This window comes from Sceloporus occidentalis, unplaced genomic scaffold (assembly GCF_023333645.1).
Source record: "Sceloporus occidentalis isolate IW3139 unplaced genomic scaffold, rSceOcc1.0.p SCAF_5, whole genome shotgun sequence".
NCBI classification, from domain to species: domain Eukaryota; kingdom Metazoa; phylum Chordata; class Lepidosauria; order Squamata; family Phrynosomatidae; genus Sceloporus; species Sceloporus occidentalis.
Window position 1 is genome coordinate 71863467 of NW_028316985.1, and position 20993 is coordinate 71884459.

Genomic DNA, 20993 nt, shown 5'->3' on the forward strand with positions numbered 1-20993 from the left:
TTCTTTCTATTACATGCCAAGAATAGCTACAATATGGGAAGGAAGCTACAATATGGAGTTTATGGCATGATATATTTCATATACACCAATAATTTCATCATTCAGAATTAATGCACTCACAGAATATTTTAGAAAATAAGTTAGGAATGGGAGACACACTGGCCATAAACTTAAGAGGACTGGCTCCTTTGTATTTCTAGAAAGGTTACAGTGGTATTTCTACAAATATTTAATACAATATCATTTTGTGACCCTCAGAACAGAGACAAATTACCATTCATAATGAATGCTCATAACTGCAGATACTAACTTCTGCTAACAAGTAAAACCTATACTGATGGGACACTTGTTACTGCAGTATTCAGATTCCTGCTTTATGACCTTCCAAATATCTTGTCTTTGGGACAAAGAAACATAAAGCATAAGAACCCTCCCACTCAACACAGTTTTATACAGTTGTGCCATACAGGTCTATCAGCTTGTGCCTTTAGGAGGGAGAAACATGGAGAAGAGCCAGGTGATCTGTGTTTATAGTCCAGTGTTGTTAACAAGAGAAGGAATGGGTGCCCAGGCTGGATATGTATGGAGATTGTACAAAGGTGCAGCCCATGTCATGATAGCAAGCATGACAACAGCAACTCCAATGATATTTACACCCAGGCCTGCTTTGACCTAAAAAAGGAGATGAGAGGAAAAAGGGAGAAAATCTTACAGACAGAAAGTTAACAGGTTGCTCAATTTTTCCAAATGAATTCTGGTAATCAAATTATATATTTAAAAGCGCTGGTGAAATTTGCTTATTAAGTGTGGTTCAAATCTCAAGCCATGAATCCACTAGGCACTGTCTAAATTTCCTGTTTCTATAGGAACACCCAGGTTTAAATGAGTTGTAACATTCACAGTGTGATCCTTGGGTGGTGTCTTTAAACAGGTGGCAGTTACTGGAGTGAGATATAAGAGTTACAGGGAACACCTTGGCACCCTTTTGGCAAAGGAGAAGGCTCTAGAACTCCCCCTTTAGGTCCTGAGTCTAAGAGAGTAGGCAAAGAGACTACCCTAGGGGCTGGTCTGGGGGCTTTGCCCTGTGATCTGAGGATGGGGTTCCTCAGGTCTGCCTTCCAGTAGGTGAACATAATTATTGGGTTGTCCTAGCAGTGGTGTCCCGCACCAGGGTGTTACCCTGTGTGAGGGGTGGGATTTGGGGCAGAGCTCCCAACTCCTTGTGCCGCACTTTACTTCAGAGTAAAGCCATGCAGGATAGACAGGGGATGGAGTGCCAGGCTCTCTCCCTCCCTGTCCCACATGGCTTTATTCTAAAGTAAAGTTGCATTGGACAATAACTGGGGAGCATGGGGTCCTCTCCCTCTCTGCTGTGCAGGAAGGTGGGGCACTCACTGGGTGTCACTCCCTGTTCTGTGGTATCACCCCCCCCCCTTCAGTGATGTCACCTGGTGCAGTCCACATCCCCTGCACACACCCCAGTGATGCTACTGTGTTCTAGGGGATCAGGTGATACACTCAGAGAAAGGCTGAGGAGCACATCAAGGAAAGACACTTACATCAGCTGATCCCACACTTGGTTGCTGCCCCTTTTACTCCTTAACATATTTAATGCAGTCTAAATAGGTTCTAGGTAAAATAAAGTGGCCATTATTCAATCCAGTTCTCTGTATCTGATCTCATTATTCCATGGTTGGTCACGAATGGGAGAAAACTGTTAAATGCAGCCTTTGCTTTTGCATACTTTCAGGCTGGTAAATAGATTTCTAGAATTCAGGAAATAGAAGTCAGAACTGGAGGGAATTTTTAACTATCCTACTGGAGGTGTTATTATGCTCTTTAAAATTACTGACATGATCTATGAGAAGTGCCTTGAGTGCTGCTTGGGAAAAAGATGCTGCTATTGTCTCTAATATCAAGGATAAAATAATTCCATGATTTGCTGATAACTTACCATATCAATAACTGTCAGGTGACCATATGCAAATACAATTGCATTGGGTGGATTTGCTACAGGTAGCAGGAATGCAAATGAAGTGCAGAGAGTTGTTGGTATCAAGATATACAAGGGATTCACATGGATGGCTTCAGCCTGTTAGACAAATAAACACCATCAAAAATTTGTGTTTCATATTGGCTGAAAGACGTATCAAGCACATTTGGATATAATAAAGAATTACAATGCAAGTTCAAATGTAATAACTCCCATGATTGTAACGTCTAAAGTATGACTATATAGTCACTAGTATTACTAATTAAATAAGAACCTTAAGGTTACCTCACTCCTGAAAGAGCTGGCCAGCGGATCTGTATATAGGTTAAGTCTCCCTTATCCAAAATGTTTGGGACCAGGAGGGTTTCAGATTTTGCATTCCTTTGGATTTTCTAATATTTGCCAGCTGCCTGCTTCTGCCTTGCAACCAAACTACCAGGAGCACCATTGCCTTGAAGGCAGGAGCATGTGGCTAGAGGGCTTCCTGTAGAGTAATCAGATCCCTTATATCAAATAAAATGCTGTAATATTTGTGGAGTGCAGAGAGACATGCCTGGAGAAAGATATGAGATTTTTTTAAAAAACAACAACAACACCCTGCTTTTAAAAAAATGCATGTAAAATATAGTGAATTTATCAATGAGCAGGGCACAGGTGGTGGTAAGGGAAGGTGGTAGGAGGCAGGCTGGGAGGAAGCAAACAGCCCCAGAAGCTGGTGGGTGATAGGATGAAAAAAAAAAAAAACTGGCCTCAGCAGTACTGACAGCCTGTACAGTGATGGGCCCAAAATCTCTGGGGATCCCTCCAGCCACCTGCTTCCACCTTTGAGGTAGTGGTGGCAGTGCTCCTGGTTCTTCATTCACATCTATTTCCATCTATCTATCTCCTCACATACCTGTCTAGCCTCACAAGTGTAAATACTGTGCTATTTGTATTGTAGCTCCAAATGTAGCATTTTGGATTCAGAATTTCGGTTAAGGGAGACTCAGTTTGTATAATGCTACACAGTCAGAATCCACAGTCTTGTCTTTAATTATTAGGATGAGAAATTTGGATTAATTATGACGAAATGCATAAGGGGACCTAGAAAAAGAAATGCATTTCTAATTTATCCCAGAGACTCTCACAGGCTGTATTTTCAGGTCATGTGCCCCTGAATCCCCTGAATAGAATAACTGATGCTTTGTGTTAGACTCCTTGGTATAAATATTTATCTATTATTTCTGCACCTTTTCGTAGAACCTCAGACAGTGCCAACCTATACAGAGAACCACACTTTATTAATCTGGAATTGAGTAAATCATACAACCACCAAAATCCAAGTACATATTGTGATGATAACTTTATTAGGCCAAATACAAGGTGAAAATCCACCATGCTAGATTTCCAAGCCCACATTGTTTTATAGTCAACATGACTACCTCTGCATTTTTTAAATTGAAGGTATCAAACATCTTTGAGTTTGTATTTATGGCTGGTAATTCAGGCTCCTGTTCTTCCCCTTAGCATGTTTAAAAAAGATTGGGAAATCCATCTTTTTATCATTCATATTAAACCAGTCTGATTGTACATAGACTGGTTTAAAAAGAGTTTCAGCATGATTACTCACCAAAGGGGCTAGAATAGGCAAAAAGATCGTTATTGTAGCAGGATTGCTGGCTACTTCTGTGACCGAGGTCACAATCAAGGATGATATTAGGATAATCAGCCATATGGGTAGTGATCCCAGAGGAGTTAATTTGCTTCCTATCCAGGCTGAGAGCTTTGAGACCTGCAAAAAGGAATCTTGTCTTGTTATTAAATATTTTTAAAGTGCAGCATTTATAGAACCTGTTGATGATACTTTGCCCCCAACAAATGAATGTTTTATAGGAATAAGCCTTAGAGTACCAGGAGTCTGTGCATAAAGATCTAAATACAGTACAACTTAAATTATCATATTTTCCCAACCCAAATAACAGGTTTCTGTATCTAGGTTTCCTAGGGCTAAAGACTCTATTACAACCTTCCACATTTCCATATATTTCAGAACAATATTTTTCTTCACTGTAGTGGTTAATTCAAAGTCTGAAAAAAATTACATTTGAAGCACTAAGGTTTTAAAAAGTAGTTAGCTGCATTTTTAAAACTATAAAGAAACACATAGTCAGCTGTCTATATCCACGGATTCTGCATCCATGGATTCCACCACCCATGGCTTGAAAATATTTACACCAAAAAAATTATTCCAAAAAGCAAACCTTGATTTTTATCATTTTATATAAGGGACACCATTTTACTAAACCATTCTATATATATAAAATGGGACTTGAGCATCCAATAGATTTTGAAATCCACAGAAGGTCCTGGAACCAAATCCCAGCAGATATCAAGGTCCAACTATAGTTGCAGTTTTAAAAAGTAGCTCTTTACTTTTAATTGTATGAAACTAAATAAAACATTACTTTTCATTCCTTTTTAAAAATCTAAATGTTACAAGCTGCTGGCCTGAGGTACAATACATCTAAGTCACGTATGTCGTATCAATATGAGATTAAATAAAACAGTTAAATAACTGTTACCAGAAAAGGAGTGAACTTATACCTCATTGCACTGCAATCACAATATAACTTATTTATGCCTTAGTTTTCACCAAAACGAATTATTGACATGAAGCTTACTACTTGTAAAATGTTATTTTCACGCTATGATTTCCTTATTGTTACACTGCTAGAGAAATAACAAGGCATGGAATAACTTTGGAAAGACTTCAGTACTTTCTCTGTAATTTTCTTGAAACTAGCTACAGCATATTAATATTATTACTGTGGAATATGGTGTGGAAATTTGCATTACCTCACAGCCATCTGCCAGCGCAAACCCTCCACCAACAAGAATGGCAATTTCCCAGGGCATGCAGGCCTGAAATTCTTTCCAAGTTATCAGTGGTGTGTAATCAAAAACAACTAGAGGGAGGAAGATTTAAAAAAACATGGAATAAAAGCTTACTGCATTATCTTTGCATTAACATTCTTCTTGCTTTCACACACACAAGCACACACAAATACTCACACACATGGGGGAGAAAGAGAAAGAGAGTGAATATACATAACCTTCCCTGGCTGTTCCTTAAGATGACCAATGTGCCATCTTTGGCAAAGCCCTGCAAGGTCCCAGGAATGGGCGGGGAAGGATCAAGGTCCTCCCAAGAAAAGATAAGGGGAGTGCTGAGCTCCCTGAAATAATCTGGCAATATTTGACCACAAAAACCCCAATAAAGTTGAAGCTTTCCCTGGAATTGTCAATCAGAAGTGTACTAAATATTCAAGCACTAAAAAAGATTAGGGAGTTTAAGGCATGGAATTTTAATGCTGGCCTGGGCATGGGACGGGATCGAGCTAGAATGGGTTAAAACTGATTGTACTGAATGCAAAATTGCTGCTGCGTTGCCACCTGACCATCAACCATCCTCCAGCAGTGCCCTTTCATAACTACCAGAATTGACCTCCAGAGCACTGCTGGAGGACAGGTGATGGTTGGGTGGCAGCACAGCAGCAATTTTGCATGTGGTCATGCAAAAAATCAGTTTCAATTCTTTCTAGCTTGATTCTGTCCAGTGCCAGGGTCAGCGTTAAAATTCCATACAATAAACTCCTAGGGTCTAATCTACATTGAAGAAATAATGCAGTTTGACACTACTTTAACTACCATGGCTCAGTGCTATGGAATTCTAGGATATGTTGTTTTGTGAGATACTTAGCTTTCTATGTCAGAGAGCCCAGCCCACAAAAGCTACAGATCCCAGAATCCCATAGCACTGAGCCATGGCAGTTAAAGCAGTGTCAAACTGCATTATTTCTGACAGATACATTTGGCCTTTCCTACCTACGGATTCTTTATCCACAGATTCAACCATCTACAGTTTGAAAATATTAAAAATGATACAAATTCAAAACAGCAAATCTTGATTTTGCCAATCTATATGAGGGGCACTATTTTACTATGCCATTGTATTTAATGGAACTTTAGCATCCACAGATTTTGGTATCCACAGGGATACTGGGGTCCTCAGTGGATACCAAGGTCCAACTGTATTGTCATTGAGCTCTCCCAGGACTAATATTGGCCAGTAGCTTACTTGGGAGTAAGCTACTTGGGAGTAAGCTACACTGACCAAATGGAAAGCACTTTAAAGTAACACAAGGTGTGAAGTCAAAGGCTTTCATGGCTGGCATCCATAGTTCTCTGTGGATTTTTTTGGCTGTGTGGCTGCATTCTGGAAGAATTTTATTCCTGACATTTTGCCTGCAACTGGAACTGTGGAATGATGCAAACTTCAGGAATAAATTCTTCCAGAACATGGCCACACAACCCGAAAAACTCACAGAAAATTACACAAAGTGCTTCTCAGAATCTTTATATTTAAAGATAATTCAGTGATAATAGATGGAAAAAATAATTTACCCTCCCACTTCAAGCACCCTCAGGTAGGTCAAATAAAGAACAACCGAGGCATAACTGTTTGTGTTAACACTAAAGGCAGTTGGTGCTTCCAGGGAGGGATGATCTCTGAAACATAGGCTACAGTGCCTGATATTTATTCGTGGTCTCCCATTCAAGAACTAACAAGGGCTGACTCTGCTTAGCTTCCAAGATCAGATGGGATCTGGTACCTGTAGGGTATTTACTTTATTTTATACATTGTCAACTGGTACAATTCAGCAGCAGTCAGGGTGAATCTGAAAGAAGCTAATGATACTGATACATAACATGGCCCCCAGTAATCTCATGTAGTCTTACTTTATAAAAAGGCCTGATAAGTATATACTCAACTGTTTTGTCCATTTGATGTTCTAGACAAAGTTTTTGCTGGAATAATGAAGAAGAGGAGGCCAATGATTAAGGCAGCTGTAGAATCTGTAGCAAAACCTGGATATCTGAGGTGAGGAAAAAAAAAACAAGCAGTGTTTGATTTAGACAACAGACACCAAAACATTACAAAAATACACTGTTTAAAACTCTTTAGATAGTATTACTAACCTTTCCTGAATATGTTATAAAGTGATAAGAAATATTTAATTTATATTGAGGAAGCTATGCTAAATCTGTAAGAGTTACCATATGAAAAAATTAGAATGCAATAGTTTAGCTAGAAATAAATACTCTAAAGGGAAGATGAACAGAAATCAAATTCCTCAATAGTTGCACTGAAGCATTTTGTAAAGGAGCTCATCTCTTGACCTGAAAATCTATTCTATATACCTCCTTTCTCACTAGCTGGAAAAACAATCTCAGGGAATGCTGTTCCCGATATATTAGGGAAGCAGAAAGTAAAACAGAAATTAAAAAAAACCTTAGCATGCTTGAGTGTTTTATGATGTCATGCGCTAACTGGTGCATGTTGGCATGTGCCAAGAAGCAGAATGCTCAGTATACTCCTGTGCTATTCAAGACCTTCTGTACCACCCTCTGGCTCTGTTATTTCTGAGTCCTTCCTCCTGTTTTTGTTGGAGAAGGAGGAAGCTTCTAATCATTCTTTCTGGCGGATTTGTATTTCTGTAAGATATGGTGTCACAACATGGCTTTTCTTCAGCAGAAAGACAGCTTGAAATTACATCTTTAAAATATCTGTTTTTCCCCATTTTTGTATACAATTACATCTTGTAATTACAGTTACAAGAAGAACAAGCAACAGACCAGAAATTAAGCTAACCCATAACAATATGAGTTGGACAACAAAGGAGGAGCATTAAATGGTTAATATTCTCCCCTTCTTGTCTGTAGTCTAATGGGAAATTCAAGTTCCACATTGGAGCCAGAAAATGTTTCACACTGTCATTGGTTCACCAGTAGAATTTTACCATTCTATTATTTTCTTTTTTAAAATGGATGTCTCTTTGAAATACTTGGAGGAATAGATCGTAGGGAGGAATACACTGTAGGTGTCCTTCCCACCTACTCTTTCAAGAATTGGCTGGAAAATAAGGTTTTAGGTGCTGTGATATAAAATATCTAAAACCTGTTTTATAGCCAGCAAGCTAATCAGAAATGCCTGTAAGGAATGAGAATCATGGCAAACCTCACACAAGTTCCTCTGTTCAAGTTCTTATAATCACAAGTGTTGCTATAGTAACTCCACAATTTCCAGGAGTAAATATAAATAATGCTCAGAAATCAAATCAGCGCAGGACATTCATGTATTCTTAAGCATATTTATTAGTATATGGAAATGAGCCAAATACTTGAATGAACTCTCAAGTTTGGCACAAAAGTTCACGCTGCAGACAGAATAACAAAGATATTCAGAGGAATACTAACACTTAAAAATTAAACACTCAGGTAGGGGTTTTAAGGAAAATTAAAACAAGGGTAAACAGAGACAAATAAATGCAAGCAGGATCCAGATATTAAAAAAAGAAAAGTGTTTTTCTTTTATCTGGATATTGTAAGTGACTGCAGCCTTCTAATCCTATCAGGTCAATGTGGATATATTATGCTATAAAAACAATTTACTGTAATGCAGAGTGACATATCCTCACATTTTCATCTGAATGAAAACGGACTGTGGGGGAACATTATAGCAGTTAAAAGGATCACACTTTTTTTACTACCTGAAAAATGGAGTTCCCGTTTTACACACACACACACACACACACACACACCTGCCTCTTAAAGAGCTGAAAAAGAAAGCAAGAAAGGTGATTAAACTACAATATGTGGATGTATTGGATATGAATAGTATCCAATATTTGATGGGTAGGGAAAAACTAACACAAAACTCTGCCAAATGTAGGGGATCAGGTTTAGATACAAGTAGGGTTGCCAGGTTTTTAAAACACCAATAACATCCCTGTTGCCCAGCCACTACAAGACTGGGCAATACATGTGAATTAGGCCTATATAAAAACTATCTCAAATGTCATAATAATAAGACCTTTTTTGAGAGAGAGAGAGAGAGAGAGAGAGAGAGAGAGAGTAGGGATATAATTCTTTGCTATTTTTTTCCTGAAAGGTAGCTATGAATAATTTCAGCATTTCCCCCCCACTTCAAGAAAGTCTTCAAAAACCACAGCTTTTGAAGGATATTTGCAATTTAGGACTTATTCTGTGCAAACTTTGCACCTGGTTATTTTGTACAGAAAACATTTTCTCCATAGGAAACAGCATTTTCAGTGTGGAAAGTAATATTTCAATGAACAAATATTAATTCCTGTACAGAAAATCCTGTTTTCTGTGCAAAACAACCAGGTGCAAATTTTGCGCAGAATAAATCCCAAACTAAAAATATATTTTGGAAACTGTGTTTTCTTCTTCTTCTTCTTAAGGTACCATACCTTTAGCCATATGCAGCCCTCAATGCTTCCATCATTAGAAAAGTTTTCTTTTAAAAAGGAAAAGAAAAAAAACCCAGTGAACATTTATCATGTCCGACTTTTTTTTACACTTTCCCATCCATTTTTACCCATTTGTTGAAATGTGAGGAGCAACTAGTATGCAGTTCCATATGCTTCGTGCAATGCCTGTTTTATCACGTACTTTAGAAATATATATATATAGAAAATGTTAGCGGCACTTCCTGTACTCAGTTAAATGTCTAAAGAAATCTGTTTTCTCACCATCATCAATCTGGAATCATTTGCAAATAAGAACTAATGCAAACCTCTCAAAATTGTTCAGTTAGCTTACTCTGGGAAAAAAGAAGCCCAGCCAGGAATGAATCCAGGATCTCGCGTAAACCATAACAGGGCCATTAGAAAAAACAGCACCAGGGTGACAATTTCTGGATAGCTGCAAGAGAAGCACAGTGTCCGTTACTGTCACACTTTGAAGCTTTTTGCTTTGACATCATTGTACCATTCCCCCTGTGGTTTAGCCTTCTGCCTTACCTTATTGGTCCAAGTTTCTTGTATTCTTCTTTAATCACTTGGGCTGAAGCTTGTTCCCTTGCTGACTTTGGCCTGCCACACTGGAACATTTCTTTGAAACTGAAAGGGAAATGGAAACTCAAATAAGAATAACTAGTAAAGGCATCCATATGTTATGTCATATGCTTCTTTTCCTCTGGCTGAGTTGGAAAAGCTACTTGAAGCTTGGGTTTGCTGAAGACTGCATCTACATTGTAGAATTAATGCAGTTTGATACAGTTTTAACTGCCATTGCTCAGTGCTATGGAAATCTGGGATTTGTAGATTTGTGAGATATTTAGGCTTCTCTGTCAGAGAGCTCTGGTGCCACAACAAACTACAAATACCAGGATTCCCAAGGATGGAGGTGTAATAGTTCAAGTGGTGACAAACTACATTAATTCTTCAGCGTGGCAGCAGCCTGGGTGGAATGTTTGACTTTCGCACTTTAAGATCCTCTTCTCTCATTCTGTATCACAAACTGCTTTGGAAGTACATCTCCTTCTCAAAAGGGACTTGATCTATCAACCTAAGCTTTGAAAAACTCAGTTCAAAGCTCTTACATCTCACTTAGAATCAGACTTTCCCTTTGAGATCCAGACTAGCTCTCTGTGGAGGCTTCATTTTATTATCCTATAAAAGGAAGAAGGTTCTTTGTGAAGGCAACTTTACTGTTAGAGTTTTCTAGCTTACTGTGAAAAAATCTTGCTACAAGTGTAGAAGCAAATATTAGTGTCAGAGTACAAGCCTACCTGATGAATGAATTCCAATTAGGACAATGGAATGCTTTTTCTCTCTAGTAATTTCTGGCAAATCTTTATGAAAGAAACCATGCATTCTCTGAGTGATTCTGAAATCATGCTGCTTAACATTCCATGTACCATTCTGACCAACTTGGAAGCAACTAGTTACTAATAAAAAGTTACTTGTGATTAATCCCTTCCTTCAATAACAAAGCCATAACTAAGGGGTAAAACAGACAGGTAAAATAAAGCAGCTTCCAGCCGCTTTGAAGGCAGAGTGTTTATATGATGCACACCTCCAAAGTGAGTGGAAACCGAAACTAAGCTGCACCCTGCGGCTAAAAACTGGAGCAAAAAGAAGCCAAGATACTCCAGCTTAGCTTGGAAAATACACGTTTGTGCCTCCATATAAACAGCCTGGTGCCAGCACGGGACAGCAGCAAAGCAAAGAAATGAAAGTGCAACAACTCAATAGATATAAGTCTGACAGGGGGACATGGAGTGAAGGGGGGTGGTGGTCCATAATTGTGCTTTGCCAATGTATCACTCGCACACCAATCAACTGATGCCCTGAACAGGTGGATCATCACAAGTGCGACTGTGTGGCTGATCAAAGGGGTGGCTGTTCTATGGAAGGTATCTGGGGAGATACTTGGAGGTCGCATGTGGTGTGTTTGTGTGACAGTGTGCATGCATGGGGGGGGGGGAGAAAACAAGAAAACTACCCTGCAGTATGGCTTGACATGCTGCACCATGAGGTTAGACCATGAGTAATAATAATAATAATTTCCCACCTCTCCCAGATGGATCAAGGCGGAATTACAGTCCGCTAAAACACATACATCAGCAATAAAATACATATAAAAATACATCAATAAAAATACAATTACTTAAAAGTGAACTCATTTTCAAGTGGTAATGCAGTAGATTTATAGACTGGTCTGAAGATATCTCTTACATAAGCTCAAGTGGGTAAGCTCGCCGGAAGAGATCTGTCTTAAGTACCCTCTTAAATGCCTCCAAGGAGGTAATAAGACAGAGGTAATATTTGGCCTGTCTTGGGAGCAGGCCATGTGGACAATGGGGTTTCAACCTGTTTTTGAAAAAAACAGGGAGCTGCTTTTTCCTGCCCATCTGCTCCAGCCCTCAATCTCATTGTGAATTAACAGGGAGCAATATTACTCCTCTTGTGATTTAAAGTTTTAACATTAAATTTAATTGTATCATTAAAAGTTATTTTTTATAGCCTCACTAAACAATGGAAGAAGAATATCACCCAATTCAAGGGTTAACTCATACTGTACCTCCTTATCCATTGTGATGGGAGAGCTGGTATATATATTAGAGTGCATTTACACAGTAGAGATAATGCAGTTTGACACCATTTTAAGTGCTGGACTCCATCTTATGGAGTCCTAGGATCACTTGACGATGAGTTTTACAGTATGCCAAAGAGTGCTGGTGTATCACAAAGCTACAAATCCAAGGATTTTGTAGGATGGAGCCATGGCAGTTAAAATGGTGTCAAAGTGCATTATTTCTACAGTGTAGGTGTACTCAATAAGTAGAGAATTGCGAAATAAGAAAAAGCTACCTTTTTAAAAAAATAAACATAATAGTGATAACCTACTTGTGGTGTGTGTGTGAGTAATATTTAATTTCTTCTGAAGGAAATTTCTGAAGCTCTGATTCTAACTTATCTTCAGGTATCTAGATTGCATTGAAGATGTTACTTTTGTCTGTGCTTGCCAAAATGGAAGAGGACTGGTTGGGTGTTTTACCTTTTCCCTGATGACTGCCCTATGTCTCTTCTTACCCTTAGAACACCAAAACTACCTGAATCCCCAAAACAACTTGGTATGTTCTGAATAACTGAAACACTGATACTATCTGCAATGCATGTTTGAAACTTTCTGTCACACAACCATCTTCTTTTCCCAAATCTTACTTACTTTCATTACATCCACTCTTCCCTGCTTCTCATCTCCCATTCCTTCTGTGATGGTTGCTCCCACATCCAGACAACATAGTCAAACATATTTTCCTTTCTTACTCCCTCAAGCTACTTCCCACAACTGAAACTTGATAAATATTACCATTTCTTTTATTGATGCTACGCCAAAGTAGATGTAATTCAAATAATCATAAATTTTGCCCCCATCTCCATTTTTGCCCTTACTCTGTTGGTTATCCATGTCTTTTTCAGATGCCAAATTCCCAAGAATAGGGCCCTGTCCTAACTGTTTTTAGTAGAACTATAATGTATATAGATAATGCAAAAGAAATAGAAGAACAGTACTTACTCAAAACCCAAGAACAGCCACTGGAGCCAAACCCAAGAAAGTAACAATATAATAATAGTAACAGGGATGCAAAGAATAAACCAGGATCCAAAATTGATGCACTGGCAAGCAGGGTACCGCCTGTATGAAAATGAAAAAAAGAAAAGAAACCTAAGACATTAATGTACAGCAAAATGTTTGTTAAACAACAGCCCCTGGGAGTAGCTGCACCTCTTCTACAATTCTTGAGAAAAAACTATCCTGATGATTGGTCACTGCTCTTTCAGGAAGATGGAATACTGTTTCATCATTGTATTCAAGTACAGATAATCTCAAACATCTTCTCCCTATTGGGAGAGATAAACCCCTCCCCAATTTACTGGTGACTTCTTTTTATATCAGGACTTTTGTAAACAAACTAACAGACAAAAAAAACCACCAACCTGGTCTTCATAAAAAGGGGGTTTATGCAACTCTTCCTATATATTATATATATTCTTAAAAATCTTAAATTATTAAAGAAAAATTCACAGTGTGTGGTCATTTCCTTGATAGGGTATCTCAATGTGTCAGGATCCATTTTCTCTTTATGTAGTTTTGCACAAATCCCCCCTTTTTCTGCACAGAAAACAAGTTTTCTAAACAGCTAACAGTATTTTCTGTGCAGAAAACCTGTTCTTTGGTGCAGAAAAAAAAAAGATTTGCGCAAAATCACATGCAAGGATGTTTAAATACCAGGGGGAAAATCATGCAAAATTATCAGTGGTCTATTATTCCTCCTGACAGGCATTGCTATTTTCAACTGGGTAATAAATAATTACAAATATTATTTCATCCCTAGCTTTACTTACCTCTCAGAGAGAGGGGGAAAACCATTATTGCTGCATCTAAAGAATAGTATGGCTATTTCAGGAGGTTGTGACTTTCCTTTTTCAAAAAAGATTTATTTTAAAATGTGTTCATGTTATTATACATGCCGAGGATAGGGGTCAGATCTGTGTTATAGACAGGGTGATATGCTCTTTTATTTAGCGAGTGAGCAGGAGTAAGCAAACTATAGCCTGTGGGTTGTGAAAAGTCATAACTGCTGTTTTTGAACACCTCCCCATGATCCCATGTCTCCAAAACTTTGGGGAGGGGATTTTAACTCCCAGATGGAGAAATGTTTCTCTAAAACTTGGTGTGTGGCTAAGTGTGTGTGTGTGTGTGTGTGTGTGTGTGTGTGTGTGTGTGTAAACAATGGCATAGCTAGTGTATTTGGCACCCGTTGTAGATTATATTTTTAATGTCCACCTCCTCTCTTCAACAGCCTTTTCGGAGAATGGAGTTGCTGCTGGTTGGATGGGAAAGGGAGACTTCCTTTTCTGCCTCGCCAGCAAATCTGTCAGATCTGAAACCAGCTGCTTCCCACCAATGCACCTGATGACATCCCCATCTGAAGTATCATTCAGTGTGATCCACACCCCTGCACCCCATAGTGATGTCCCTGTATGCAAACATACATGGTGCTAGCTAGTTTGCCATGTTTATCTTTCTTGTGTTTTGGGGTCCAGGCCTTTTTTCAAAACAGGAAGTGATCTGACCCCTAAATTAATTCCAAGTTTGAAAAGAAAGGCTTGTAAGGCCTCAAAAAGATTAGAGGGGGCAAAATGCCTATAAAGGTAGCAAAATTATCACTAACATTAACCAGAAGTGATTGCGACTAGATTGTTTAGAGCACAAATAATTTTATTGTCCCCCAAAATTTGGAGGGACTGGACAGAATGGGGAATGCAGCCCTCTAGGATCAGATGTCCTAACTGCAAAAGAGGACAAGACACAGCAAAATATACAACATTCAAGAAAAATGTAGGACATTACAAAATAAAAACTCAAAATGCTCATATAAATGTAAATTCATGCTTCTCGGTCATGCTCCAAATGGAGGACATTTTGAAATTTCTCCTGCACAGAAGATTGCAATATAGGACATGGCCTGGGAAAGGAGAATGGCTTGTCATCCTGTCTAGGATACCCTAACCCCACCTCTTCAGAGGGACAATACCAATATGAGATGGTCAAAAAACACCCTCCTTAAAAATAGCCCCAGCCTCTCTGAAATACTGTATTTTGTACTTGCTGAAATTTTGGTTTTAGATGTTTTTGAATCTTATGGTTATAAAGTAAGACTAGTCTGCAAATTTCAGAGAAAATATAAGCTTAATAATCTATAATAATTATGATGATTAAGAATTAATATTTTAAAATACAATATTTGAGGTACACTGAAATGTTCCAGCATCAGAGCTAATCACATAATTAATTCATGCAGGAATTGGAATCTAATTATTTCAACTACTTATGATGAAACTAGTAGGGGTAGTTACCACTATTCTTGATGCAAGAATTCTTTTCTATATATAGGATCAAATTACCTATCATTCACTGTATGAACATCTAAATCATTCACTGTATGAACATCCAAAACTGACAGGTTAAAAAAAGCACCTGATAAGGAAAACAGATATATAACTAATTATTTTTAAAAGGTATTAAATTGCAAATGGTACCATAGAAAAATAATTTCATTGCTACCAATTTTGAAATCATGGAAACCATATCTTTCTAAGCAATAGGTTATCTATAAGTAATTACATATAATTATAAATAATTAGTTTCAGGAATGCCACCTGCCTGAGGAGAAAAGCGTAAAGCAAGCCACCATGGTCTTTTATAATTCTCTCTTTAACTGTGTGTGACATATAACAACCTTCTAAGACAGGGACATACAAAGTGATGCCTCTGAGAATGTTCCTTATGCATCACCTATTCCATCCTTCTGAATCTCAGTAGCCTGATCTCGCCATGGCTCAAAGCCAGACACAGATCAACAGCTTATCCGAGAAATTTTCTATAATTAGAACAGGTTTCATTAAAAGAAAGGCTGAGTTTGAATTTGTTCAGCTCTTCTGGGTTAAAGGCTTCAGACTTTATTTGAGTGTTCCTGAAAAAGTAAGACATTGGTGAAAACCCTGCATCACAGATGTAGCGATGAATACCTAACTACAGTCGGCCCTCCATATCCATGGAATCTATATGCATGGATTCAACCATCCATGGCTTGAAAAATATTCCAAAAATATATAAATTCCAAAACGCATACCTTGATTATGCCATTTTATATAAGGGACACCATCTTACTACACCACTGTATTTATTAGGACTTGAACATCCATGGATTTTGGTAAATACCAAGGACTCACTGTATATATCCCATTTTGACCCAACTCCTCAAAACTAGCTTAACAGCTAGTAGCTATACCAAGCAATGGAAGTGTATTCTGCTCATGATCAGGGTTGGTGAGGATAACATTTCCTGCCCCTTCAACTGGTGACCTGCATTGGGATGAAGAGTTGCAACAGGGTCATGCTTAGAGTCATAGAATCATAAAGTTGGGAGGGACCTCATCTGACATGGAACCTTACCGCACAGGGGCTCCATGGAACGGGACAAGAATGGAACGGAAGGGGCCGGGAACGAGTGGCGAACGCATTTTACTGCACATAGAAAGTCCCTCACTCATTCCGTTCTCTTCCCTTCTGTTCCCAATCCACCCTAGAGGATGTGATTTTTGAGAACAGTTCTCAAAAACTGCCTCCTCTGGAACGGATTGGGAAGGGAAGGCAAGGGAAGGGAAGGGAATGAGTGAGGGACTCCCTGTGTGAAATAAAATGCATCCCCCCACTTGTTCCATCCCCTTCCCAGCTCCTTTTGGACCGTTCTTGTCCGGTGCCAGGAACCCTGTGTGGTAAGGTCCATGGAGTCCAACTCCCTGCTCAGTGCAAGATCTCTCAGCCTCTACTGCCAAGACTCTGGTCCATGCCCTAGTGGTATTGGGACTAGATTATTGTAACCTTCTTCTGACAGGGCTTCCTCTCTCTCACCTCCATCCTTTAATCTCTGTCCAGCATTCAGCTGCCCGTATTATCACATCCCCTCGCCGCTTTGACCATGTTTCTCCTCTTTTCTCCTCCCTTCATTGGCTCCCCTTCCCCTTCCACATCCGGTACAAGCTTTTGTTGCTGTTGACTTTCAAAGCCCTCCATGGACTGCCCCCTCCTTACTTATCTGAACTTCTTTTTCCTTACATTCCTACTCGTACCCTCTGCTCTGGTAGTCAAGGTCTCATGTCCCAGCGAAGGATTGCCACTGCCCCTCCTGGATTTGTCCCTTCTCACTTGCTGCCCTTTACTCCTGGAACCTTCTTCCACCACGTGCACACCTCATCACTTCTCTACCCAGTTTCAAAATTTAGTTAAAGACTATATTGTTTAGTTAAAGTCTATACTGTCCCAAGATGCCTCATTTTAACTATCCATTAAGAAGCCAAGCCCTCCCTCCAGTCCATCTGCCTTGGTCCAGACCTCGGAGGCAGAGAAGAACTGCTGGACCTGATCCCCTTCCCCGCCACCACTCCCTTCTCCTTTTGTGTCGTGTCTTTTTAGATTGTAAGCCTGCGGGCAGGGAACCGTCTAATTAAAAAGATTGTATGTCCAGCGCTGTGTAAATTTACAGCCCTTTATAAATAAAGGTTAATCATCATCATCATCATCATCATCTCCATCTAAAGCATTCCCAGCAGGTTAGCTTCTACTCTCTTTTTGAAAATGTCAAACGAAAGCAACCCCACCATCAGCAGCAACTGATTCCATTGTTAAACCATTCTTACAGTCAAGAACTTCCTTCTAATGTCCAACTGAAATATACTGTCCTGTAACTTCAGATCATTAGATCTGATCCTACCCTTTGAGTCACCAGTGAATATGTCTCCCTCTCCTCTCTGTGACTGGTTTGAGGTATTTAAAGAGTAAAATCATGTATTCCTCAGTCATATTCACTAAGCTGAATATGCCTTTCTTCATATGTTTTGTTCTCCATACCTCTTATCATCCTCATTGTCCTCCTCTGCACCTGCTCCAATTTGTCTACTTAAACTGAGGTGCCCAGAAAAGAACACAGTACTCCAGATGAGGCCTGACCAATGCAGAATATAGTGGAACTATTACTTCCGTTGACTTAGAATGAATGCTTCTATTTATGCAGACCACAATAGAATTGGCTTTATTCCCCCCCCCCCTTTTTTTTTTTTTTTGCTGCAATATCACATTGCTGGCTCATGTTCAGTTTATGATCAACAATAATCCCAAAGTCATTTTCACAAGTAGTACTGCTGAGCCATGTATCTCCATCCTATATCTTTGCATTTGTTTTTTGTGGCTTAAATGTAGAATTTTGCATTTGTCATTTCATTTTATTTATTGTATAAATATTTATTAATTTCTGCCCAATTTTCTAGTTTATCAAGGTACTTTTGAATGAGATTCCTATCTTCCAATGTGTTAGCCACCCCTCCCAGTTTTGTGTCATCTGTAAACTTGATAAGGATTCTCCCCATTCTGCCATCTAAATCATTGATAAAAATATTGAGGAGTAATGGACAGAACCCTGAGACACTTTACCTGAGACCTACTTCCAGTTTGAAGTGCAGCCATTGATGATGATTCTTTGAGCATGGTTTTCTAAGCTATTATGGATCCATCTGAAAGCAATCCCTTCTATTCCACATTTAATTGGTTTGCTAATGCAAATATTCTGGGGGACCTTATCATATGCTTTGTTGAAATCCAAATAAATGACATCCACAGCGTTCCCACCATCTACTAAATTGAATGACCTGACTGAAAAAAAGATGCAAGATTAGTTTGATAGGATTTGTTCTTGACAAATCCATGCAGGCTTCTACTGATCACTGCATTGTCCTCAAGATACATGCAGACAGACTCCTATATAATCCAGTCTAATATTTTTCCTGGTATTAAGATTGGGCTGCAATTTCCTAGATTGTCTTTTTTGTAGTTTCCTGGATCTTCTTTTTTGCCTTTTCTTTAAAGAGTGGACTACTGCTTGCCCTTCCCCAGTGCTTTGGCACCTCAGCTTTTCTCCAAGATGATGGCAAGGGGTTCAGAGAATACATCAGCAAGTCATTTCAGTACTTTAGGATATAGTTCACCTGGCACTGCAGATTTGAACTCATTTATGTTAACTAGGTGATTCCTGACTAAGGACCTTATCAAACTAGATAAATCCCACTCAGAAATGAGATTTTAGAAGCAGAAAAAACCACAAATGCAGGAGGTTTTCCACACATGTTTCTGCAAACAGAAATAATACAAAAATAAAGTGAACGTAAAGGGGACAAAAATGACACCTTTTTACTTTCGTAACTTCCCGAAAGTAAAAAGGTGTCATTTTTGTCCCCCTGACGGGTCACTTTATTTTCACGTTATTTCTGTTTTGCAGAAACGTCGTGTGAAAAACCTCCCGCATTTGTAGGTTTTTTCTACTTTAAATCTACTTTAAATTCCATTTCAGAGCAGGATTCCTCTGGTGTGATAAGGTCCTATCTCTCTATCAGTCTTGATGCTTGCCAAGGTTGCTGCATGGGAAACAAACAATCCTTTGTGGGACTGAAGCAAAATAGATATTAAGTAGTTCTGCCTTTTCATTGTGATTCCCTAGCAATTTGCCATCCTTACTGAACAGTGGCCCCACTGTCTCCTGGGTCATTCTCTTATTATTATTATTATTAACCTTTATTTATGAAGCGCTGTAAATTTACACAGTGCTGTACATGCAATCTTTTTAGCTAGACGGATCCCTGCCCTCGGGCTTACAATCTAAAAAGACATGACACAGAAGGAGAAGGGAGTGGTGGAGGGAAAGGGTAAGAGGTCCAGCAGTTCCTCTCTACCTCCGAGGCCTGGACCAAGGCAGATGGACTGGAGGGAGGGCTTAGTTTCATAATGGATGGTTAATCTTCCAGGGAAAATACATACACTCAAGTAGGATAATGCATATACAGTACATAGCAATACAGGAAATGGTTTGATAAACAGGCACCAAAAGAACATCAAATAGTAAGCAACAATTATGCAATGCCTGGGAAGGCTTCTCTGAACAGGATGGTTTTCAACTCCGTTTTGAAGCTGGTTAAAGAAGTGATGGCTCTTGCTTGTGGGGGAAGAAGGTTCCAGGAGTGAGGGGCAGCAAGTGAAAAGGGGCGAATCCGGGATGGGGCAGAGGAAATCCTGGGCTGGGACAGCAGACCTTGACTACCAGAACGGAGGGCCCTAGTGGGAAGGTGAGGAGAAAGAAGGTCTGATAAGTAAGGAGGGGCCAGTCCATGGAGGGCTTTGAATGTCGACAGCAGGAGCTTATACTGAATGCGGAAAGGGAGGGGGAACCAGTGAAGGGATGCCAACACAGGAGAGATGTGGTCAGAGCGGTGGGTGGAAGTGATAATTCTCTTGTCCCAAATGTATCTGAAAAAGCCATTTTTGTTGTTCTTTGCTTGCCTAGCCAGTCTCAGTTCATTCTGTGCTTTACCTTTCCTTCATGGCAGTGGGTTGGACTTGATGATCCCTGTGGTCTCTAAGAGTTGGAAGATTCTATGATTCTATGATTCTATGATTCTATGAAAGATATCTTTCACCACTCGAGGGAGCACATGTCTAAGTAAATGTTAAATGTATAGTCTAGTTTGTCCCTGAAATGAATAGATAGCAGGCATTCATCTATCTGTAGCTAAATCTATATCTCAAAGCAACTAGAGATTGGTGAGAACTGAGTTTCAGGTTTTTTAAAATCAGGATTTGATGAGAATTCACAAATGTTCACATATGGGAGGAAATGAAACTGACAAATCTGTCCATTCCTTTTAAAATTTGTTTTTCTGATTAAGAAAGACCCTTCACACGCTGACATCTAGAAGGCCAGTCCATGACAAGTAACATCTACTAAGACGAAAAGTGATCTGTTCTCCATGCTCATTTCTCACCATTTCATTTTTTAAAGTAGTAACCCCTCTACAACATAACTTCCAAATAATACTTCTGCTTCCTGACATTTTCCCAGCAACGCATTTCACACTGTGACATCTGAGATTTAATATGGCCTTGAGGTCTAACAAAAGCTTAAAAGTTCTCTAGGGCATGAGAAAGAAAGAAAAAAAATGTGGAAAATGGCACTGTCACATTAGCCACTTTCCTATGT

General features: G+C 39.2%; 1 protein-coding gene across 1 annotated transcript in view; it reads right to left on the reverse strand.

Annotated features, from left to right (window-relative positions):
* Window positions 1-294: 294 nt before the first annotated feature.
* SLC13A1 (solute carrier family 13 member 1) overlaps window positions 295-20993 on the reverse strand; it is a 61585-nt gene continuing 40886 nt past the window's right edge. The window contains exons 8-15 of the mRNA XM_089526844.1: window positions 12923-13042; window positions 9859-9957; window positions 9659-9760; window positions 6806-6909; window positions 4829-4938; window positions 3603-3764; window positions 1955-2092; window positions 295-672 (exon numbers count right to left, since the gene is read on the reverse strand). Of these exons, the coding sequence (XP_089382970.1) occupies window positions 529-672; window positions 1955-2092; window positions 3603-3764; window positions 4829-4938; window positions 6806-6909; window positions 9659-9760; window positions 9859-9957; window positions 12923-13042 (979 nt within the window). The 3' untranslated portion in view covers window positions 295-528. The remainder of the gene's footprint in view (window positions 673-1954; window positions 2093-3602; window positions 3765-4828; window positions 4939-6805; window positions 6910-9658; window positions 9761-9858; window positions 9958-12922; window positions 13043-20993) is intronic.